General features: G+C 42.2%; 1 protein-coding gene and 1 pseudogene across 1 annotated transcript in view; one reads left to right on the top strand and one right to left on the bottom strand.

Annotated features, from left to right (window-relative positions):
* Positions 1-851: 851 nt before the first annotated feature.
* On the bottom strand, positions 852-14043 carry LOC115132638 (rac GTPase-activating protein 1-like; annotated as a pseudogene).
* A 1110-nt stretch (positions 14044-15153) lies between these two features.
* LOC115132397 (inactive dipeptidyl peptidase 10-like) overlaps positions 15154-25307 on the top strand; it is a 30692-nt gene continuing 20538 nt past the window's right edge. The window contains exons 1-5 of the mRNA XM_029665003.2: positions 15154-15254; positions 22271-22385; positions 23275-23370; positions 23510-23604; positions 24255-24326. Coding sequence (XP_029520863.2) covers positions 15216-15254; positions 22271-22385; positions 23275-23370; positions 23510-23604; positions 24255-24326 — 417 coding nt within the window. The 5' untranslated portion in view covers positions 15154-15215. The remainder of the gene's footprint in view (positions 15255-22270; positions 22386-23274; positions 23371-23509; positions 23605-24254; positions 24327-25307) is intronic.

Here is a 25307-nt window from a genome sequence, read left to right as displayed (position 1 = left end):
TTTATGGTTGTGAGTCGTTATGGTTGGGTTAATGAATAATGCTGGGGATAATGTGACAACGGTACTCATGTTCTAACCTCTGCAGGCTTGGAACATTCCTTTTCATGCGGATCGTGAAGGACGGCCAGGACCGCAGGTTTAACCATGTGAGACAGCCCAGGGATATTCTTTGTGTACTGGAATGTTCAAGGTACTTTGAATCATTATGGTCACCGGCTTTTATTTTTCTCACTCAGCCACAGTAGCAGTGATTTCCATCATCCTTAAGCAACCCGATGTAGCCCATTAGAGAATCCACTTTAACTCACTGCTCAGTCTTATTTGCTCCTTATAAATGTATGAGATTAGGATAGCCACTGATATCAGGGTTGTGCCCAAATGGGAGAGAACATAAATTAGTGTTAACATTGCACACTGATAGTATACAGTACTCTTTTGCAAATGTTTTCTATTTTGGTCCCAGGTGAATGTCTTGTTGAGTAGGTGCACAATCTCGACGTGTAAAAATATGAGACATCTTTGATCTATTCTACCAATGGTTCAGTCAATTATTTATTCCTCTACCTTTCAGTTGTCTGGGTGTTTGACGCGCTTGCCCACCCTCATGCTGAACAGTGAGCAGCGAGATGGGCCTGAGGGACTATCTGGGCTGGGGGATATGGAGCCGTGCCTTTGTCACAGAGGCCATCACAAGTGGCTCTTCAAAGGGAACCCAGATAATGCTGTGAGTCAGCCTGGTGGGCTTCCTTAGGGGAGGTTGACCTTTTTATAATCGTCATGGATGCAGTGGGGAAGTATTCTCACTACAAAGTACTGTAAACATGAGTCACAACCACTCTCAAAACATTGAATAAACTTCCTGTATTTGTATGTTTATTTTATAGTATATTAATTTACACGGGGAATAGCCTCAATCCAGCCTCCCCAGGGAAAGTTCATCCAGAACGGGCTGTGGGGTGACAGCCAGCACCCTAACTACCTTGGGGAGATACTGCAGTGGTCTGGACTCTGGCTCTGCTTCGTCTGTGATGAAGGGTCCCCAGTATGCCATCTCCTCTGTTTGTCTGGTTCCTGCTGCGTCACGTTAGTGGCATTCCCATCCTGGAGAAGCGGGGTTCAGACTCTGCCCTCCAGAACACTCCTCTGGCCAATTCCCGAGTTCTGATGTTGCACACTTTCTAATAGGATGTTCTGGCTCAAAGGGAAACTTTGTGAACAGGACCACTAATCATCAAAAACCCAGCGTGCTGGTTCTCTCCAACAGTCTCTCATTCGAAGCACACACACCGAAACGTCATTGTATGAAACATATTGTTCAGAGAACACCCAGCCTTGACAGACATTCTAAATGTGGAACAAATGCTTTGATATAAACTCATTTTCATGCAATTGCTGTGCAATAGCTTGCTGTTATGTTCATAGGCTCTTTAAAATTTCTCAACACTACCATTCCAGGCATGTAAAAAGGCAGTTCATGCAGTAGACCTACTTGTACAGTGTTTCTGTGCATGTCATCTAGGACCAATTCATTCCTAACACCGTAGAATGACATTTTCCCTTCCTGGGAGCTAGTGTCAAGATTGGTGTAACAGAACACATTGTAGAGCAGAGACCTGACAAGTCCCCTGCTGCCTTCAAAATGATCTGTATACCATCATGTGCTTTTGTTCAAGTTTTCAGCAATACCAGAAAATGCAATAATGAAACAAAGACAATTTTAAATACTGGTCCACAAAAATCTTTGATCAAAGCAAATTTGACATTCTTGTTGAAATGCCACCATTTCTACACTCTGGTTCTCTGATGCAACATTCAAGCGTTCTATGCAGTTAGAGGTGCAGAACATTAGTCAGAACCAACCTCCCATTGTGCAAACAGAGTCATATTGGCCAATACTGTAAGTTATATTTTTAGAACACTCAGGAAAGGAAACAAGGGAAGGTGAATTTCTCTCAAATGTATCCTCAAGTTGCAACATTTTCTCAAGTCACCAAGCTGCATGGTTACCTTAAAGTTAGTTGATTATTGCTAAAGAATGCTGCAGACATTTATCAAATGTGCCAAATTAATATTACTACACTGTGGCTAGTCTTGAGTATGTAAAAGACAAATTGAGTGAAACATGTACAATCAAACTGCTTAAGCATGTAGACGTTACAAAAGGTGATTTTATAAATTAACAGGAAAATATTTTTTTAAATGCCACATGCAATAATAACTCCAAGTTCGGCATAAAAAGCTCTATGGAATGTTGTTTTCTAACTGGTAATGTGCAAGTTAAATTGCGTGTTAGATATAAGACAATCACCTGCCAAATTTCAGACGTGCGTATTCTCAACCAATGTTCAACATCCTTTGTAAATAAATCACAGAAAGATACTGCAAACCTCATTGTATCTACAAACCTAGTAGGTTTCATTGCCTGAGGTTATGTTAAATCTTGATTTAACATTTAATCTTCTTTTTTTTTTTTTTAATCAGAGCTCCAAAAGAGACCTTCCCTTTTGGTTGGAAAAATATCCTGTTATATACTAAAACTGTAGCATTTTGAAATATAAAAACACAAAATAGGTGTTTACAGCGTCTGTGGAAGCATTAGTCTCAGCAAATAAGTTGCCATTGCTAGGTATTGCATTTATTTCCCATTAGGTGAATAGAGCTGCCCTGCGGCTGCTTTGGATTACTTGAGGAGCGGAGATGCAAAGAAGTTTCCTGGGTGACTGGGGAATCCCACTACCACAGCAGACTTACTCTTACTCCCAAATCTGAAAGTTATAACACCACACACATATTAGTCAGGCAGTATTAGCATTAGTCAACAGAAACCAAAGTTATAAGGAAGTGAATTAAGACTTGGGTGAAAAATTGACTCATGTCATTCACCTTTACAAGCTGATAATTAGGTTTATAGACCAATGGTGTTTGCTTCGAGACTAGTGACAACTCAAGTCCTTCAGACAGGATCTTCATACACATTGCAGTGACCTACAACACAAAATGCTGAATAATTTAAATGCATGACAGCACAGAGTGCTTACTTGGGCGTGGTCTTGCTCAGGGTGGACCTCATGCGTTGACCCAAGGAGCTGGAGGACGGGGTTTTGTTCATCTGGTGGTGCTCTGGAGTTGTGAGGGGACCCAGCATGCTCACTTGAACAATATTAACACAGTCAACATTAGTCACATTACCACAGTTCGTTACCAAGCTGTATATGTTCATTAGTTCTTATAAATAAATAAAAATCCTTAAATCTTCAACATAAGAACCTAATAGAGATGTGTAGGGATGCATCCTATATCGGTGAACATATTGGAATCGGCCGAAATTAGCTAAAAATGCCAACATTGGTATCGCCCCGATGTCTAGTTTAACGGTGATGTGCAAAACCGATGTCAAAGCTGACGTGCATACCTATGTAAAACGTAGGTACATGACGTAATGACGCTACACAGCATTTCTAACCTAGCCCACAATGTCTGCTGTGTGGATCGAGCAATCATTTGAAAGAGTAAGAAAATTTCAGCGAGACAACTCAAAGGCGAAATCCATTAAAGCCAAGATAATGGAATTCATTGCCCTTGAAAATCAACCGTTCTCTGTCGTGGGTGATGTTGGCTTTCGTGACTGGTCGAGCACCAGTACACACTACCAAGTGTGCTATTATTCAGATGTTTTCCTAATAGAGTTACACAGTAATAGCTTCACGACCAACTATGGAACGCCATTTGGGTATTTGCGTGTTGAAAAATATACATGTCAAATAACACTATTTGACACGTTAAATAAGCTTTTAATTTGACACGTCAAATAACACAGTTCTATTATAGAATGTTGTGTGTTCTGAATTTGCACGTGCAAGCCAAGCGCCACCACTACTATTAGTAGCACTGTCAAAGCTGTACAAAAAAGCCTGTAAACAAGCAAATACCGGCCACAAACGATGTGTTTACAATACCGCGTTGGTAATAAAGCATTATTTGTTAGACCGCAACTTCTGGGGTAGCTAGCTAGCGTTTAGCTTGGTGACCAGTAAAAAATGCAGTCATTTTCATTATTTTTTGCAATGATTTAGGAATCCTTGTGAGTAAGTATTAGCTAGGTAGCTACTTGTTGTTCGACCTATTGAAATTGAACTTCAGTTCATGAAAATACATAGCAAGCCAGCTACTTAACCCTGTTGCCCAAAGCTAACGTTATAAGCAGCCAGCTAGCTGCATCGCAAATATTAGCATTGTAGCTCTTATCACAGGACTGTGTGAAATCACCTACTGTGCTGCCAACCTGTTAGAAGGTAACAGATTATTTTATTACAATGGTTAAATTGGATTTTCATTGTGTTCAATGGTGTTATTTGCCCCCTAGTGGAGCTTTCTGGTACTTAGAAAGACTACGCAAACAGGAAGTAGAGAATTTGTTCTGCACACATAGAAGCAGCTACAAACAACGCTATGGTGCAGGTCTTTCAATGTAGTTATTTCTTGTCACGCTTCAGCCTTGGAAAAATATTTGTTTGTAAGTTCGATTCAAGCATTTAGCTAATGATGATAATCTTGTTATTGATAGAGTTGCTTACATATCAACGTTGGTTGCATTTACTCACAAATTGCAATGCCTTTAATATATGTCGTTAGCTGTATTACTTTGCTCGTGCGTCATGCAAACGAATTGTAAAATATACAATACTGTAGTTGTTACTGTTTCTAGTGTAATATGCTTTGTTATTCTACATAGATGGTTGTTCATTACTCTAATAATGTAAGGAGCCAATTACCATAGGAGTAACAATTAGCTATATGGTTTGGCATCATGCCAGATGCATGGTACCTTAGCGCGTGCTTTGTATTTATGCAACTTCAAATGTTTAATGTACAGCTACAGTATGTCGGTGTGAATTGAATACTAAAGTATATTATTTTCTGTATTTTGCAGTTTCACAACAAACGTTTTCAATATATTCATTCAAGAAAAGTCACGCCTTGGGAGTTTTATTGAAGACTTAGTTGTTAGCTATCTGTCTAGTTTTGCATGGGAACGCAACTCAAGGGCAGAATACCTACCCAGTCAGCCTATTGTGTGTACTGACTTTTATATTGCACTGTACAGCTTTACCTCAATGATCCCCAATCCTTAGGTATCAGTCTACTCAATACCCAAGATATATGTTTTCCCAATGTCCTCCTCAGAGTTAGACTCCAAAACATCTATGCAGTATTGTTTTTCTTCTGGAACAGTGTTCAATACACATAGGATGACAATACATGTGGCTCAATTCACAGTTGTTTCAGAGTCCCACAATATGAGCTGACTGATACCATGTCATTGATCCACAATCCATAGGTAAGGCTGTACAGTGAAATAAGTATGCCCCCAATGGAATTCCAAGTACTATACATAGTGTGATTTCAACAGATTTGTCAAATTAACAAATTGTCTTTTGATTGTGTTTTGTTGATTTTTAAAATTAATTTATTCCCTTAAAAGCCATACCGATGTTCAATTTCTATCAAACAATTGATGTGATCCACCCATTTGGAACTCTTGCCGCTAACGTCACTAGCAAGTACTGTATTTCAAAGGAGACTTGTTTTTGTGAGGTTGTGTTCTGCTTGTAAAGATGTCTATCATAATGATTTGCCCTTCAAGCCATGTATCCAATTTGTAAGTCGCTCTGGATAAGAGCGTCTGCTAAATGATTTAAATGTAAATGTAAATTTTATGTAACATTGCAACCGGATCTATTCGTATTCATTTGCATCACTGTCAATGACATACTTTTATTTTGAAAGCTAATCGCAAAGTCCACTATTGTGGCTAGCTTCACATAGATCGGTCCGAAATGATTATTTTAGATGATGACCCCTAGCTATATACAGTTGAAGTCGGAAGTTTACATACACATAAGCCAAATACATTTAAACTCAGTTTCACAATTCCTGACATTTAATCCAAGTAAAAATTCCCTGTCTTAGGTCAGTTTGGATCACCACTATTTAAGAATGTTAAATGTCAGAATAATAGTAGAGAGAATGATTTATTTCAGCTTTTATTTCTTTCATCACATTCTCAGTGGGTCAGAAGTTTACATACACTCAATTAGTATTTGGTAGCATTGCCTTCAAATTGTTAAACTTGGGTCAAACGTTTCAGGTAGCCTTCCACAAGCTTCCCACAATAAATTGTGTGAATTTTGGCCCATTCCTCCTGACAGAGCTGGTGTAACAGAGTCAGGTTTGTAGGCCTCCTTGCTCGTTACGCTTTTTCAGTTCTGCCCAGAAATGTTCTATGGGATTGAGGTCCGGGCTTTGTGATGGCCACTCCAATACCTTGACTGTTGTCCTTAAGCCATTTTGTCACAACTTTGGGAAGTATGCTTGGGTCATTGTCCATTTGGAAGACCCATTTGCAACCAAGCTTCCTGACTGATGTTTTGAGATGTTGCTTGAATATATCCAGATAATTGTCCTGCCTCATGATGCCATCTATTTTGTGAAGTGCACCAGTCCCTCCTGCAGCAAAGCACCCCCACAACATGATGCTGCAAGCCTCGTGCTTCACGGTTGGGATGGTGCTCTTCGGCTTGCAAGCCTCCCCCTTTTCCTAATAACATAACGATGGTCATTATGGCCAAACAGTTCTATTTTTGTTTCATCAGACCAGAGGACATTTCTCCAAAAAGTACAATCTTTGTCCCCTTGTGCAGTTGTAAACTGTAGTCTGTCTTTTTTATGGCAGTTTTGGAGTTGTGGCTTCTTCTTTGCTGAGCGGCCTTTCAGGGTATGTCGATATGAAACCATTTTACTTTGATATAGATGCTTTTGTACCCGTTTCCTCCAGCATCTTCACAAGGTCCTTTGCTGTTGTTCTGGGATTGATTTGCACTTTTCGCACCAAAGTACGTTCATCTCTAGGAGACAGCATCTCTTTCCTGAGTGTTATGACAGCTGTGTGGTCCCATGGTGTTTATACTTACATACTATTGTTTGTACAGATGAACGTGGTACCTTCAGGTGTTTGGAAATTGCTTTCAAGGATGAACCAGAGGTCTACAATTTGTTTTCTGAGTTCTTGGCTGATTTCTTCTGATTTTCCCATGATGTCAAGCAAAGAGGCACTGAGTTTGAAGGTAGGCCTTGAAATACATCCACGGGTATACCTCCAATGGACTCAAATGATGTAAATTATCAGAAGCTTCTAAAGCCATATCATTTTCTGGCATTTTCAAAGATTTTTCAAGGATTTTTCAAGGAATTGTGATACAGTGAATAAGTGAAATAATCTGTCTGTAAACAATTGTTGGAAAAAATACTTGTCATGCACAAAGTGGATGTCCTAACCGACTTGCCAAAACTATAGTTTATTAACAAGAAATTTGTGAAGTGGTTGAAAAACGCCAACCTAAGTGTATGTAAACCTCCGACTTCAACTATAGCTCCTAAAACAGATTTAGTTTTGCCATGTTTTTGGGGAAGAACATTGTTTGCATCCATGAACTAGCTCGCTTTTCTTTCTGACCAGCACTGTAGGTGCGCGAGACAACTTTAACAGCCTCATAAAATACGCATTGATGAATCGTTGTGACATATGAAATATGAGTGATAGTGCAATCAATGTGTAATGTGTAATAACTACTTAAAAATGAATTAACGCTTTATTTGACATGCATGTTTTTTGACACGCGAAGACCCAAACGGCGTTCCATACAAATCCTGGTTGAGAAGGAAACAAATGAACAACGAAACAGCAAGTAAGTGAAAGAAATAGGTTTTGATTATGTTTTACTGGTAATGGGGACATATGTAAATGCACAATATAACTTTTTGGTCAATGTGGTGTGTGTAACCTTTTATTTAACTAGGCAAGTCCGTTAAAAACAAATTCTTATTTACAATGACTGCTTACCCTGGCCAAACCCGGAGACGCTGGGCCAATTGTGTGCCTCCCTATGGGACTCCCAATCATGGCCGGATGTGATACAGCCTGGAATCGAACCAGGGACTGTTGTGACACCTCTTGCACTGAGATGCAGTGCCTTAGATCACTGCATCCATGTGAGTGTGTTAACTATTTAACTGTACTAAAATGTTTAAAACACCGCAAAAATTAAAAATATTGGATATCGGTATCGGCCAAAAATGTCATGTCGGTGCATCACTAGAGATTTGGTTTTGGGTTGCCGAGATAACGCTTTGCTAGACTCATGCACTCGCTCACCTTTCTGGTCAGGGGTATAATAGTTAGCGTTCTTGATGATCATGTGATCAGGTTGCAGCTGGTCAAGGTCCACCATCATGAACTGGCTCCAGTACTCCACCGGCAGGCCCAGCAGACGCTCAATAACCTGGGTAACAATAGAAAAACAATAACTACTATAAATCACTCATGAGGGGAAAAATACAGTTGTATTGAATTGAAACGAATTACAGCCTATTGCGTCGTCATCTTCCAAGCAGGCAAAACAGATCTAACAACTTGCAAGACTAAGACATTGTTTTTGAACAAAAATGGCAATCATGTCACTTTTGCAGCCCATGTGTTTTTGTGAAGAAATACTGCCACTTAAAACAAGAGCTGTGTTGTAATGTGTCTTACCTTGGGCTGGCGTTTGGTGTCCTGTATGATTGTCATGGGCTCTGGGTCAGGCACTACATGGCCAACGATAGTAGGCCCAAACACCCGTGCCAGATTGGGGATGTCCATCTTAAGTGTCCAGGCTTTGGGTGACCCTGAAAGAGTTTATGGTGGTCAATAAGGATGTAGGGAAAAACACCTGTCACAGAATGCAACAAGCATGGCCTCTTTCTACAAGACATGTCAAGAAAGGCTTGGTTGTTCATATACAATTAAGTGAGTAAGCAGAGCTCATAGTTAAATGTACAGCAGATGCTCACCTCTGGAGATGAGGTGAGCAGGAGGGTGGCTCTGTTGGCCTGTGGCAGGTCACTGATCGTCTGGTACATCAGGGCAATGCTGTTATCCTCATCCACAAGCTCTGAGGACAAAGAGTGCAATGTAGAGATCACAGAAGTTGAGTAGCAGGGGAACAAAAATGTTTTACTGTAGAGGAAGAATGTGACATTGCATAGACTTAGAAACTATAGTTACTGGTGACTAAGAATACCATGAATGAACACTGAAATATACCACATTAACTATTACTAACCAAAACATTCAGCGTGCCCCAACACAAAATGGCTATGCAAAACAACCAAAAGATACCTTTATTCAGTCGACCACTGGCCGAACAAACCACAGAGACTGATAAAGTTGTTTTATCGCTATAGAGCCAACACCTACCGGCAGCCTCCATGAAGGTGCGGTTGAGGCGGAAAGTAAGGAGGGGCTCTTTGAGGTTCCTGAGGAAGTCCTTGAGGAGGCCAGTGATGCAGTGGATATCTTCCACCTTGCTGAGCAGCGGGACAGTCTTCCCTCGCAAGAACTTATCCTTCAGTTCCTTCACTGTGCGGTCAGAACCAGACAGCCGATAGAGGCCGGTCTGGGAGTGAAAAGAAAGAGCATGGTGAAACTTAAAGCCTTAGAAAGCGTGAAACACAGAAGCTATAAATTCTACTGTATAAACTAATTGTTTTTATTATATTTTAACCTTTATTTAACTAGGCAAGTCAGTTAAGAACAAATTCTTATTTACAATTACGGCCTAGGAACAGTGGGTTAACTGCCTTGTTCAGGGGCAGAACAACATTTTTTTTGCCTTGTCATCTCTGGGATTTGATCTAGCAACCTTTCGGTTACTGGCCCAATGCTCTAACCACTAGGCTACCTGCCGCCCAAGCTAAGCCATAAAAGGCAGTAATGATTCAGCCCAGTGTGAGATTGAGACAAAAACACTCACCTCATGTAGGCCCCTCTGCTCAATCTCATTGACACAGTGCACCACCAAAGAGGGAATCATGGGAGATTGGACATGGGAGACGTAGTCTGCAAGTGTGCCCTGGGAAGGAAATAAAAGTAAAAGAGAACGTTTATCCCACTGAACTAAACTCAAGAGATCTTTGAAGAAAAACAGATTTACATCAGAATAAAAGTATTAGAATACAAGCAGAGAAGTACAATGGAATTTTCCCCTTACCTCTCCAATTTTGACAGGAGTGCCACCCAGGATGGGGATGCATGGCAGGGGACAGAGTTCACAACACTCTGGGTGGGTGACCAGTCTGCAGTCACGACACTTCAGGGAGATCTTCGCAAACTTGATCCTCTTGCCACAAGGCACACACGACTCAGGCTTGATTACCTGTGCATGCGGTAGAATAAAGCTTTTAACTCGAAAATAAGAACCAACATTTTCTGCCTTGCTAAATTAATCTCAAGTCACCCATACATTAACCCTCTCTGTCTGAAAACAAATTACATTCCTACCGCTTTGGAGACAAATTTGTGATTACGGACACTCCCGTTGCCCTGGGGTGTGCTGGGTTCCTGAGGCCTGCTGTCGCTCTCTGGCCGGTTGGGCATGACATCCTCAGACTTGACTGACTGACTCCCACTCCAGTGTAGCTAGACAGGACAGACAGACAGACAAAGGTAAAATACAGATCAGAGTCTGACAATGCAGTTCTGATGAGTTATGAACATACATTTGTCACATTGTCAAGGATAAACTAATATAGTCTAGCTGCCTGCATCTTTCCAACTGAATATCCTATCATGCTTCAACATACAATACTCCATTTTAAAGTTGATCAAATCCACAGTAAATGAGTAAAAGCTCTTACCAGTTTTTCTCCTGCTCCAGGTCCAGTAGGGAACAGCCTCAATAGTAGAGACGGCTTTGATGGGTCCTCCGTCAGCAGGCACGGTCACTGTGGTCTTGGCCACAAGAGACTCATTTCCCTACGACCATGAAACATATCAGTCAAATCACTGTAAACTTCAACAGTATATCGAGTTATCTATAGAAATTAAACTAAAATCTTTACCTTCTCAGACGTTCTGCCTGTTGATCGAGACCTTTTGGAAGCACTTGGGGGGCCTTCAGTGAAATTTCTAAAGGTAGAGCGCTGTAATGAAGAGGGCTAACATCTTAAAACCTCCATACATAGATGTTCAAGAAATGGCTGGCAAATATTTTGCATCCAATACACTTTGTTTACCCTTTTTTCACGTTTCTTCAACCGCACAGTTCTCATGATGGATGAGTCCCAGTCCTGGAATGGTTAATCAAACGAACGGACCGGGTTCATTATTGCAAATACACTATATATACACACAAAAGTATGTGGACAACCCTTCAAATTAGGGGATTAGGCTACTTCAGCCACACCCGTTGCTGACAGGTGTCTAAAATTTAAAACACAGCCATGCAATCTCCATAGACAAACATTTGCAGTAGAATGGCCTTACTGAAGAACTCAGTAACTTAATGTGGCACCGTCATAGGAGTCCACCTTTCCAACAAGTCCGTTCGTCACATTTCTGCCCTGCTAGAGCTGCCCCAGTTATTGTGAAGTGGAAACGTATAGAAGTAACAACGGCTCAACCACGAAGTGGTAGGCACACAAGCTCACAGAACGGGACCACCTAGTGTGTAACGCGTAAAAATAGTCTGTCCTCGGTTGCAACACTCACTGCCAAATTCCAAACTGCCTATGGAAGCAACATCAGCACAATAACTGTTTGTCGGGTGCTTCAAGAAACGGGTATCCATGGCCGAGCAGCCGCACACAAGCCTAAGATCACCATGCGCAATGCCAAGTGTTGGCTGGAGTGGTGTAAAGCTTGCCGACATTGGACTCTGGAGCAGTGGAAACGCAGTGATGAACCCTTCACCATCTGGCAGTCGGACAGACTAATCGGGGTTTGGCGGATGCCAGGAGAACGCTACCTGCCTAAATGCATAGTGCCAAATGTAAAGTTTGGTGAAGGAGGAATAATGGTCTGGGGCTGTTTTTCCATGATTCGGGCTAGGCCCCTTAGTTCCAGTGAAGGGAAATCTTAACACTACAGCACACTACATTCTGTGCTTCCAACTTCGTGGCAACAGTTTGGGCGAAGGCCCTTCCCTGTTTCAGCATGACAATGCCCCCATGCACAAAGCAAGGCCTATACAGAAATGGTTTGTCGCGATCGGTGTGGAAAAACTTGCCTGGCCTACACAGAGCCCTGACTTCAACCTTAACGAACACCTTTGGGATGAATTGGAACGCCAACTGCGAGCCAGGCCTAATCGCCCAATATCAGTGCCAGACCTCACTAATGCTCTTGTGGCTGAATGGAAGCAAGTCCCCGCAGCAATGTTCCAATATCTAGTGGAAAGCCTTCCCAGAAGTGTGGAGACTGTTATAGCAGCAAAAGTGGGGGGGGGGACCAACTCCATATTAATGCCCATGATTTTGGGATGAGCGGTTCAATGAGCAGGTGTCCACATTGTTTTGTTCATGTAGTGTATATAGCACATTATCGTCTCAATTACATATTGTATTGGTTGTCTTAGCCCTTCTCCCTGCTAATGGTTTGGCTATGAGTAACATAATTGATGATTCAGAGGCTCAAGAATTTAGACAAGACAAAGATACAAGCTTACCAGAGAGTCATCCGCTTTATCATAGCTGATGTCTGATAAAATGGAGGCAGACTCATCTATGGTCTGCAATCTATGGAAAACAAAATGAAACACTATAACACTTCAGATGTTGATATGTTAACAGAAAATGCTTTGATAAGCTTTCAAACTCTGGAAGAGGAGCAAGACACTAGCAAGGGATCCTTAACTTTTGCTGGTTGTTAAGGTTGGCTCGTGCTGCCTGAGATCGAGCGTTGAGGAAAGCCAGAGCAGAACGCTGCTCTTCATTCAGCTGGAGGCTGTTGCTCTCAGTGATCAGAAGCTCCAGAATCAGCTGGATCTGACGGTCCTGTAACACAACAGAACGCAGGGAGAAGGAAGGTGAGAGGAGTTGTTTAAAGCCATTCAACAGTTTCTTCAGAGAAGAGTGAACCAGTCTGAGGGTACCAGTGATGAGAATAAAATTAAATATGAATTAGACTTGCTGTGAATACACACCAACTTCTCACAGTTAGCCTCTGCCGGATCTCCACGTCGACTTGATTGCGAGCATGCTTGAGTTTGACTTCCAGGGCTCCCCTCTCAGTTTCTGCTTTGGCAAGCACTTCCTTGCAGGACCCTAGGTCCTGCTCAAACCTGAGCCATCTACGACGACAGTCCTCAAAGTTGAGGGCCATCTGGATGAACTCTGATACGAGAAAATGCACAATAAAGGTGTGGTAGCTTTGAATATATATTGTCCAGCATTGTCTATACTATTAATCTTAATGTCAAATCAAATACAATTACTTACGGGGTTCAATGCTCTCATTGAGTATGTCAACATGAGACCGCAGATTGTCAAACAAGCTGTGTAGGTTTAACACAGCGTCCATCTTCTGAGAAAAATAAGGGCACATAGAAACCTCTGAAAATAAGTTTGCTAAATGTCAATAGGTGAATAACCTCGTCCCCAGGCTAATTGCGGATGGGCGAAAGTTTCTGGTTGTGGTGAACCCTGGCTGATAATTCATCATAGCCAACTATGATGAACAGATCAACTGTCTTTTCCTAATCCAAAAAATAGCACAGAATAAATAAAAGATGCAATTTCCCAATATTAGCGAACCAAATTTGCCACATAAATCACCCAAATTAGCTAAAACCTGCACATACACCATACAATTTAGATGGAAGGAAAGCAACATTAGATTTAGCTCAGACGCTAACGTTAGCTGGCTACAGTAGCTAGCCAACATTGCTAGTGATGTGTAATTTTAAAAAACTACTTGTACAGCTAACAGTTAGCTACTAGCATGCTAAAGTTAGCTGCCACTACACACCGTTTGAGTCCACCACACTAATGAAAAAAGGCAGACAAAACAGAAAAATCTTTGCACAGCCAAATGTTTTGACCTCTGTTTTTGCACTGGATGATCAAGTTTGTTATTCTTTTGTTTGGGTTATCTCACGCTAAACTCCTGGAAGTGTGTACAAGAAGCAAGGCAGGCGCGTTGCATTTCAAATGTACCCACTAGCCAATGAATATCAACTGACGTTCTTCACCTAGCTGTAAATCAACGCGCACATGGCGGTTACCACAGCCACAATGTCAAAATGAGCTATATTGTAAAAAAGAAGAAGATTGGTCTTAATTTAAGGTTAGGGTTAGGCATAAGGTTAACAGTGTGGTTTGGTTTAAAATCAGATTTTATGAAGATACATTTTTAAATAGGTGGTGGTGATGCCTTGTGGTTGTGGTAACTAGTGACGACTGCCCCATTAAACGACTGATGTTAGCTCTGATCCAGTATCCACCAGTCCAGTCTTCCCTCCCCACAGAGCAGTCATTTAGCTTCTCTCTCATGGGAAAACGCAAAACTCAAATCAGCTTCAAATACAGCATACAAGAGTGAATCAAATGGGTGAAATATTTATGAACATCTGGGAAAATCTAATCCATATTACATTATAATGGTGAATATTATGGCAATAATTATTGAGCATTAGTATTAACATGAATTCTCATTATATCATATTGATTGATATCATATTAACATATTGATATTTCTATCATTATTAGGCTATTTGAACTCAGTAGCTGTGATTTATGGTTTTGACAAGAAGTTACTTTTTCGTAGCAGGTTAGGAGAATTAACGTGGCAGGTTAGGATAATTAGGTTAAGTTTAGGATAAAGGTTAGTTAAAATGCTCCCCTAACCTGCTACGAAAAGTCACTCCCGGTCATAGCTGTGCTCCATCTAGTCAGAACCGTGATTTACATGGCATATGTGTCGCTCCAACATGACTACTTACAGCCATAGAATATTGCTGAGCCAGAGGTTACGACTGTGTCTTGATTAATTTCAGAGTTTATCAACTGGGTTCGGTAGGTTACTTTCTAACTGTCACAATTACCTGTCCAAAATTGTAATCAATAACATACTTTTTGGATTAGCCAAACTCAGTAACGTAATCTGATTACTTTGTAATCAGTGAGGAAGCAAGCAAATGGCCATAAACAGAACACACACATACACTCCCTCCCGCGGAGATACTGTAGGAGAGAGAGAGAGAGAGAGAGAGAGAGAGAGAGAGAGAGAGAGAGCATTTTTACTTGGACAACTTGTGAACATCGCAAGTGCATTCATCCAGATGAACTGCTGAAAGGAGCATGATTTAATTCCAGGAAGAAGCTTGTTTCAGACAGCAAAGATGATTGCCACTACTCAACAGAACATGGGCACGGACCTGGTAAATGGCTCTACTCAATACTGTTTCCTATTTTTTTTTAGATGTTCCCAAGATTGTTTTTATTTTATCATAGAGCAGGATCTGCGTTAATCTCATTGCATAAATCTCTCTGATGAGCATGGCGATAACATTACAGTCGCAGAGGTCTGTGTGTGCGTGTGTCTACATGTGAGCGTATGCGCTTGAAGGATAGTCTAAATGCGCCTGTTTTTTATTTTTATATCTCTGTTGTGACCAGTCAGAAATAGTTTTTACATTTAAATCAACATGATGTGATTATCAATTAATATCTGTCTTTCCTTTGTGCTCTTTTATTCGTACTTAATATATCTAATCAATACAGGCATCTCTTGAACAAGCTTCTGTGTGCACTGCAGTGGTCGCAGTGGTAACCCCAATACCGGTATTCCCCTCTTCTATCGCAAACTGTTTTGATGTAGTGATTTTTTTTGTTGGTAAACTGATTCAGTTAAATTATGTAGGCTATATTTTAAAACACATCATACTGCGTGTCGGTTGCGGTTATAGCAATTCAAATGCTGTAGTCATGGCTTACCCATGCCAAAGGGCATATATGCCTACTTTATTAATTGATTTATAGCCCACATCATGTGGATAAAGAGATATCTGCAATCGAAGTGTGAATGAGGCACACAACTTGCAGCAGGTGATGGACAATCAAATGTATTCTGTAATTATATGAAGTGTATAACCTCAATTAAGTTGATTTAAAATCTGAATAGCAAAGTTGACTTATTTAACACCAGACCTTATTTTACCAGCATTTTAATTTCACACTTTTTGCCACTGTTTTTAATGTCATATTAATTTTCCCCCATGTACTGAATAATGTCCACTGCATGGTCATTCAGCAGCTCTGTGAGCCTATTCAAACAGAGAAGTTGCAACAGTTTTTGCATGTAGCTATCTCTACTTGCAGGCTGTCAATAGGTTGCAGAATTGCTGATGCTCCAGAAATGTAAAAGTAACCAAATGTGACTGTAGTTGGTTGCTTCTTGGTGGACAGTTGCTGATAGCTGCATACATACTGTTTTTAATTAATAATCAGAGAAATACATTGCTCTTGGAGTTAGTGTTGCGATATGCTTTCCATCTCCACTACAGCAGTACTTTATAGCCTTGCCAAGTCTAATTAAGAATACCCATTACCTTCTCAGCGACAGCAACAATTCAGCCGTGACGGCATTTTCAGTTCAGAGCTGCACTATTCATTTGGTTTACAAATCATGAGTCAGACTGTCAACAACATTGTTTTTAAGCAGTGCTGTGTTAGGTTGCATTGGTATATGTTATACTGTGCAACATTGTGAATAATTGAAAATAGATGATAAATGTCTTTCCTGTCTGAAGTGTTCAGTGGGGAATGTTTTATGTCTCCCAACAATTTAGAATTGATCCATTACATTTTGTAGGTTAAACAAGGAATCCACAAAACACTAGTTAGTGTATCTTTCCCAGGCAAATGTTTCTCTGCGTTATTATGGCACAGTCCTTTTATTTTACACAGCCAAGCAATTCATATACTGCACCTCCGTGCTTGGTTCTGTTTCCACAGATTTGATCTGTGATGGGGTGGTTGAACAAGAAGAGTGTACTTTAAAAGGATGCATTTACAGTTGAAGTCGGAAGTTTACATACACCTTAGCCAAATAAATTTAAACTCAGTTTTTAACAATTCCTGACACAAAATCCTTGTAAAAATTCCCTGTTTTAGGTCAGTTTGGAAAACAACTTTATTTTACGAATGTGAATAATAGTAGAGAGAATGATTTATTTCAGCTTTTATTTCTTTCATCACTTTCCCAGTGGGTCAGAAGTTTACATACACTCAATTAGTATTTGGTAGCATTGCCTTTAAAATGGTTTAACTTGGGTCAAACGTTTCGGGTAGGTTTCACAAGCTTCCCACAATAAGTTGGGTGAATTTTGGCCCATTCCTCCCGACAGAGCTGGTGTAACTGAGTCATGTTTGTAGGCCTCATTGCTCGCACATGCTTTTTCAGGTCTGCCCACAAATTTTCTACAGGATTGAGGTCAGGGCTTTGTGATGGCCACTCCAATAACTTGAATTTAAGCCATTTTGCCACAACTTTGGAAGTATGCTTGGGGTAATTGTCCATTTGTAAGACCCATTTTCATCCAAGCTTTAACTTCCTGACTGATGTCTTGAGATGCTTCAATATATCCACATAATTTTCCTGCCTCATGATGCCATCTATATTATGAGGTGCACCAGCCCTCCTGCAGCAAAGCACCCCCACAACATGATGCTGCCACCCCCGTGCGTCACGGTTGGGATGGTGTTCTTCGGCTTGCAAGCATCCCTCTTTTTCCTCCAAACATAACGATGGTCATTATGCCCAAACAGCTCTATTTTTGTTTCATCAGACCAGAGGACATTTCTCCAAAAAGTACAATATTTGTCCCCATGTACAGGTCCTGGCTGATTTCTTTTGATTTTCCCATGATGTCAAGCAAAGAGGCACTGAGGTTGAAGGTAGGCCTTGAAATACATCCACAGGTACGCCTCCAATTGACTCAAATGATGTCAAGTAGCCTATCAAAAGTTTTTAAAGCCATGACATAATTTTCTGGAATTTTCCAAGCTGTTTAAAGGCACAGTCAACTTAGTGTATGTAAACTTCTTACCCACTGGAATTGTGATACAGTGAATTATAAGTTAAATAATCTGTCTGTAAACAATTGTTGTAAAAATTATTTGTGTCGTGCACAAAGTGGATGTCCTAACCGACTTGCCAAAACTAAAGTTTAACAAGAAATTTGTTAGAGTGGTTGAAAAACGAGTTTTATTGACTCCAACCTAAGTGTATGTAAACTTCCGACTTCAACTGTATCAGTCCTGTGTCAGAACATGCACCTCTCTCTCATATCAATTATTTAGCAGACGCTCTTATCCAGAGCAATTAGTGTTAAGTGCCTTGCTCAAGGGCACACCAACAGATTTTTCACCTAGTCAGCTCAGGGATTCAAACCAGCGACCTTAACCGCTAGACTACCTGTCGTCTCTTTTATGTACTTCTCCTCTCCCTCATAGTTTACAGCAGTATCACACTCCCTTCTCCCCAGGGCGGACACAGCTATGTAGAGGAGTGGGATAGGTTCAGCAGCCATATAGTGTACTGAGAGATTTTTTGTACAGTCATTTGCTATTGCTTGGTGGGATGCATGAAAGGGAATAGAGAAAAGGGCTGCAGGGCTCACAGCAGAGGAGGCTTAAAGCTGTGGATTTTCCCATGCAACTGTGGCAGGTGCTGCTGAGTATATGATATTAGGGCAAAAGTGTCATCCTCCTCAACCCAAATCCAAAGCCTACCACCTACAACCTTTTAGGATGTGAGAGGCAAGTGAGAAAATTCTGCCAAATAAATGGCGGGATAGATGGCGGCACTGTGTTTATTGAAATTGTATTATCCAAAAGGTCACTTCAATCATGGCGTGGCGATACAGCTTTCAAATCCTTTGAAGTTTATAGCGGAGCACTGGCAGTGCTGTTGAGGTCCTTGCACATCACCCCAGTTCTATCTATTTAAACCAGTCAGAAAGTGGGAAACTGCTTCATAATGGCTACTATTTAACTGAGGTACTAAAGAGATATTGACATGGCAATGCATTCAAGTAAAAGTTATGTGTTAATGGTTCATCTGCTTTTGTCCCGTGCGATCAATTACAGTGAATCGTTAAAACAAGATGCTGGTAAGCTTATTGTATCTTCCAAAAAATAGTTGCTATTACAGTTTTGTCTCTTAAAATGTAATGGTTGACTGGCTTGCTGTGAAATGTCATGTCAAATATCATGTCTTGGTACATCTTGTTTTTCTTTCTGGTTACTAGTGATTGGTTGCTGCAGAATTATGTAGCTGGTGGGATTTGGATATGTAGATGAGAGTCAGCATGTCTCAACAATAGCTTCATTAGCTGTGATTCTGCTCCCGATGATTTATTGTGTTATTTTCACTGCATGTTCCAAAGACAGACAGACAAGGAAATCCCCAGAGTCTAATTTATGACTCTACCTCTGGTGCATTGGGAGCAAATTGAGCAATTCTATTTTGTGTGGTTTCCCTTTTAAAGTCTGTAGCCAACCATACAATGAAGGTGTTTTGATTACAGTCTACATACAGTATGTGTTTCAGCATGTGTTTTTATCTGTAACCGTTAGTTGAGTTTCTCAATGAAGAAGGGGTCAGGTTATCGGACCAGGGATTTCGTAAGGATCTGTCATATTTTGTGGGGAGAGAGGCTTTCTAGTGACCCATTTTACCGGCTGCTCGCTTTCTATGAGTTGTTTCCCGCTGGACCTTGTTCAGCTGCACACTGTACCGACTGTACCGATCCTATTTGGTTGGTTGAGGGGAATTCCCTTGGTCTGCTCTGTCTGTTGGCCATGGTGGGAGGGGAACTCTGTTATCTCTCACTGACGCTACAAACGTAGTCAGCACTGCAAATGTTTGCAGAGGTCTCTCCCCAAGAGATACATGTTTGGTTGCACATACAGTACGAAGCTCCATTTAGTCTATAGACTAGAGTATAGACTGCCTGTGGGTTGGTTTGACTGACAGCATCATCAAAGCTTTATCATAGGCTCCTCTTGACTCTCTCTCGGATGGATGGCTCACAGAGCAGTGTATTATACATTATAGTTGTTTTATTGTCCTGATTCCTTTTATCGGGTCACCAAAAAGTGTGCACTGGTGATATTCACATGTCAATCTAACCCCTCACCTGTCCACCTCTTCTGGCAATCAGTGCTGTGCTGAATCCTTGATTCCTCAGATGTAGCGTTGCCATCATTGAAACCCACCCAGAATATGGTGGCTGTGTGTATCCACCCTTGAGATTATCTTCCCGTCTCCTGTATCTGTGTCTCATTTGCAACTTTGACATAACTCCCTCTTCCCCCAGCCAGCATGCACAGGGTTCTCCCGCTCTATCTGATGTGCTTCCTGTGGTGGTGCATCCCATTAGAGGGGATGTTTCAGCAGAGTGTTGCATGCAGTAGTAATTAGGGAAGGATTTTGAAATCAAAACACTATCTGTGGTCGAATCAGAAGAGCGAAGGGAAATTACATTAACCGTGCCTCTCTGTTAGGGTCTCTGTGTGTGTGTGTGTCTGCCTGCTAGGGTCTCTTTTCTTCTATATCTTACATAACACCCAATCAGAGGGAATGATGTTGATCGGGTCCACTATTGTACAGCACAGGACTGTGCACTGTGTTGAGAGAATTACAGAGATAGAGTATAGCAGCTACAGTCAAAGAAAGGAGCACATCAGGGGAGGACTTATTGGTCCGGAGCTCTGGACCTGTGTGGAAGGGTGCACGTTCCATGAAAGGTGAGTTAGCTACCTAGAAGACCAACATGATGAGGTGTGATGATGGGAATTAATTTAACAAAAAGTTCAAGAACACAAGGTGAAACATAAATAAGATGGAACATTACAGTACAAGAAACAGCTGCTGTAGGAATATTACATCTGTATATTCTCCTCCAATGCTCCTCAAAGCTCTACTGGAATAAGGGAGCCACAGTATCAGTCACGATTAAATACAACTGCAGACGATTCCAGAGTCTTCATATATAGTGTGTAGCTGTCTGAGACAAGACACCGGGGCATTATATTCATTGGAGTGTGAGAGCGCAATCACAATGCAGCTATAAACCTCATGGCCTGGCCCTGTCCTCAAAGCCACAGAGCCATGGCCGGCTGCTGTTTTCCATCACCCTCACCTTCCCGCAGGCCTTGATGGAGGACGGGAACAGCCATGGGGATTGCTGGTTGACATATTGCTGATCCTCCATCCAGCCCTGTGTTACACCAGCTGTCTCCGAACCACCACTAATACAGCCACTGTTGCATTCACACACACACACACACACACACACATCTCCACTTATGCAATGTACAATCCCCAACCTCACATGCTCTCAACCTTTCTGCATACTGAAAAAACTTAAACCACAATCACACAAGACACAATCATAAAAGTCAAATCAAACAGTTGACATAACAACAAGAAAAGGGCCATGGAGCATATTATTGTTACCAGTAGAACCAGAAAGGGAATTATATCTGTACATAGTTCCACACTTCATAGGCTAATCTTGAGAGAATACTCAACACACGTACAGTATATCATGTTTCATGTTTTGTGTGTACCCCAGGAAGAGTAGCTAATGCTTTTGCAACAGCTAATGGGGATCCTAATAAAATACCAAATACTACACCGGCTCTGATACTCTTCAGATGTGGCAGGACTTGCAAACTATTACGGATTACAAAGGGAAACCCAGCCGAGAGCTGCCCAGTGACGCAAGCCTACCAAACAAGCTAAATTTAGTCTATGCTCGCTTTGAGGCAAGCAACACTGAACCATGCATGAGAGCACCAGCTGCTCTAGATGACTGTGTGATCACGATCTCCATTGTCGATGTGAGTAAGACTTTTAAACAGGCCGCAGGCTCTGCGCATGCTCTGACCAGCTGACAAGTGTCTTCACTGACATTTACAACCTCTCCCTGACCCAGTCTGTAATACCTACATGTTTCAAGCAGACCACCATAGTCCTTGTGCCCAAGAACGCTGTGCCCAAGAACGTGCACCCTTCCACTCTTCCTCCCAACCCCTACCATGTGCCCCATTAAAGCTGTTACAGGTGAAATGAGGCGACAGATTTGAGAAATTAAACCATGACAGAAATGATAGTCTGCAATTAATTAAACATTTTTCCCTGGCAAAGGAGAAGTCTAAATTACAAATTTTTCTGTCATAGTGAGAGGCTGTACGAAACTGTTATTTCCCCAGAGACTGCCTGTTGCCTACGCCGCAGATCTGCTTGTCTGAGAGCGAAATACTCACTGTGAGGCTGTGGAAATGAAGCGGCACTAATGTTCTCTCCCTCAGCTGTGTGTGTGGACATTACACTCATCACTGTGTGTCTGTATGTGTGTGTGTGTCTGTGTGCTTCTCTTGTTAGGACATGCATGCTTCAGCCGGTCCACCTCGGAACTGGAAGGGCATTGCAATCGCCATGATGGTGATCGTTGGTGTTCTATCACTGGTCAGCCTTTCAGTCATCATGCTCACACCTGGTAAGATGAAACACATAATGGGAGAGGGAAGAGAAGGAATGGGGGAGGGAAGAGAAGGAATGGGGGAGGGAAGAGAAGGAATGGGGGAGGGAAGAGAAGGAATGGGGGAGGGAAGAGAAGGAATGGGGGAGGGAAGAGAAGGAATGGGGAGGGAAGAGAAGGAATGAGGGAAGAGAATGGGGGAGGGAAGAGAAGGAATGGGGAGGAAGGAATGGGGGAGGAAGGAAATGGGGGGGAAGAGAAGAAATGGGAGAGGAAGGAATGGGGGGGAAGAGGGAAGAATGGGAAAGAGAATGGGGGAGGGAAGGAAGGAATGGGGAGGGAAGGGAATGGGGGGAAGAGAAGGAATGGGGGAGGGAAGAGAAGGAATGGGGGAGGGAAGAGAAGGAATGGGGGAGGGAAGAGAAGGAATGGGGATAAAAATAAAAATGTAGAGAAACAAATAGAGAAAAAGAATGCAGGAGGGTGAGAAAGAGAATAAAGGCAAGGAGGGGTGAAGGGGTGAGTGAGAAGGAGGCTTGAAGAACAGAGAGAGAGAGAGAAAGAGAGAGAGGGACGGAGAGAATGAGAGAGGATGCAGTGGGAGGAGTGAGAACAGAGACTCTCCATCAGATAAACATATCAACAATGACATTCACAATTTGACAAAACAAATCAACACTGACAAATACAAAATTCCCCTGCAATGAAAAGAGACTCAGACCAAAGACGAGACTCCAGTGCTATGCTAAGAACAAGCTGAGCCGCCACAGCACCAGCTGTGCCTTGGCTCTGTGTGAATAGAGGAAGCTTCTTGTTCATTCCGGGTGGAAATGACAAGTGGAGTGTTTTTGCCCATTTGTTTTCTCCCACTTTCTCATTTCTCTTGCTTTCTCTCTTTCTCTGGAAGATGAGTCTCACCTGTTTCTGCGATCCCGTCTCACCATGGAGGATCTGGAAAGTGAGAAGTATACAGTTCACGACCCCTGTGTGACCTGGTTGGATGGTAAGAGCCTTGATACCCTAAAGCGGGGGAACGAGATAGAACATGTATAGGGAAGCCAAGGCAAGCTCCCATTCATGTTATATTGAGTGAACCAACCAAAAGTTAACCATTTCCCTTCGGCCTGTGTTGTCCCTTCCAGAGAATGAGGTTGCGCTCAGAACCAGAGAGGGTCATGTCCTGTCCTACAGCCTCCACTCCAACATCACAGCTACCCTGCTGGACAACAGCTCTTTAGTGAGTAACAGCCCTGCAGGAGAGGAGCTGTATTCCACTATTGATCGGCTCATATACGGAGTCAACCAGGCAAATTCAATGGAGACTGAGTGGTCCTCCCAGATGGAGAAAGAACTATAGAATGACTGTTAAACCAGTAGAGAGCAGTAGTAACTATACAGTTATATAGATATGCAGTGACAGTTTAAGCTCTTTTGGGTCTATTTGGTTCCCTCACTGTTCAATTGAAGCCTTCAATATATGACTTCAAAGGGATTTTTCAAGCAAGAGCCTCACTTTGAACAACACCGCGTGGCTCTGTGCGACACTGACAGACTTATGTGGGTCATTGCCTAGGAGCTAAGCAGGGTTCTGTTGTCAAGATGGGGAGATGCTGTCTCCTCTCCGGCTCTCGCCAGATTCTCACTTGGTGTATCATCTCTGTTGCCATGTTAATCCCACACTGTAGCTGTAAGCCTACAACAGTAATTAGCATTCTGCTCATGATATATGCAGACCTACTATAACTATGGCCATGGCTTCCCAAGTGCAGTCCTATCTCTGACATTATCTACAACTACTTAGCTCCAGGGATGTTGTTCTTGAAGGTTAAGTCTCATATTAGATCTAGGGATGTTGTTGACATGTTTATCTTACCATGTTTTCTACAGGATTTGACTTACACAAAGTTCCATGTTTCTGCAGACAAGAGGTTTGTCCTGTTGGCATACAACATTCAACCGGTGAGTGACTCTGGTTATGACCAAATAAAATGCTCAGAAGAACCATCTCTTTTACAGTGTAAATCTTTATCAATAATCATACTCACTGTCAAAGCAATTCTCCAAAGACACCAAAGATTATTTGATTGCAACAAGGGTTTCACACTCGCTTTCATTGAACACATTAGTTTTACACAGCAACGCCACAAACTGATTCCAGACCATCAGAGAAAATCAATTGAGTCAAATCTGTTTCCGTTTGCGACTAATGACAGGTCTATTTCCCAACTGCATTGTGACTGTAGTACAATGATGCCATGCATTCTAATCCAGCCTTTAGAGTAAATCCCCTTATGAAACAGTTAGAGAGAGAGAGAAAGATGGAGGGAGAGGGAGAGAGAGAAATATGGAGAGGGAGAGGGAGAGAGAGAAATATGGAGAGGGAGAGGGAGGGAGGGAGGGAGAGAGAAATATGGAGAGGGAGAGAGCGAGAGAAATATGGAGAGGGAGAGGGAGGGAGGGAGAGAGAAATATGGAGAGGGAGAGGGAGGAGAGGAGGGAGAAGAGGAGAGGGAGGGGAGAGGGAGAGAAATATGGAGAGGGAGGGAGGGAGGGAGAGAGAAAAGAGGGAGAAAGAGGGGAGGGAGAGAGAGAAGATGGAGAGGGAGGGAGAGAGAGAGGGAGGGAGGGAGGGAGGGAGGAAGAAATATGGAGAGGGAGAGGGAGAGAGAAATATGGAGAGGGAGGGGAGGGAGGAGAGAGAGAATATGGAAGAGAGGAGAGAGAAAGAGGGAGAAGAGAGGGAGAGAGGGAGAGAGAGGAGGGAGAGAGAGAAATATGGAGAGGGAGGGAGGGAGGGAGGGAGAGGAGAGAGAAATATGGAGAGGGAGAGGGAGGGAGGGAGAGAAATATGGAGAGAGAGAGGGAGGGAGGAGGAGGGAGAGAGAGAGGAGAGAAATAGGGAGGGAGGGAGGGAGGGAGGGGGGAGAGGGAGGGAGAGAG

This window comes from Oncorhynchus nerka, linkage group LG7 (assembly GCF_034236695.1).
Source record: "Oncorhynchus nerka isolate Pitt River linkage group LG7, Oner_Uvic_2.0, whole genome shotgun sequence".
In the NCBI taxonomy this organism is placed as follows: Eukaryota; Metazoa; Chordata; class Actinopteri; order Salmoniformes; family Salmonidae; genus Oncorhynchus; species Oncorhynchus nerka.
This window is presented reverse-complemented; position numbering and strand designations above follow the sequence as displayed.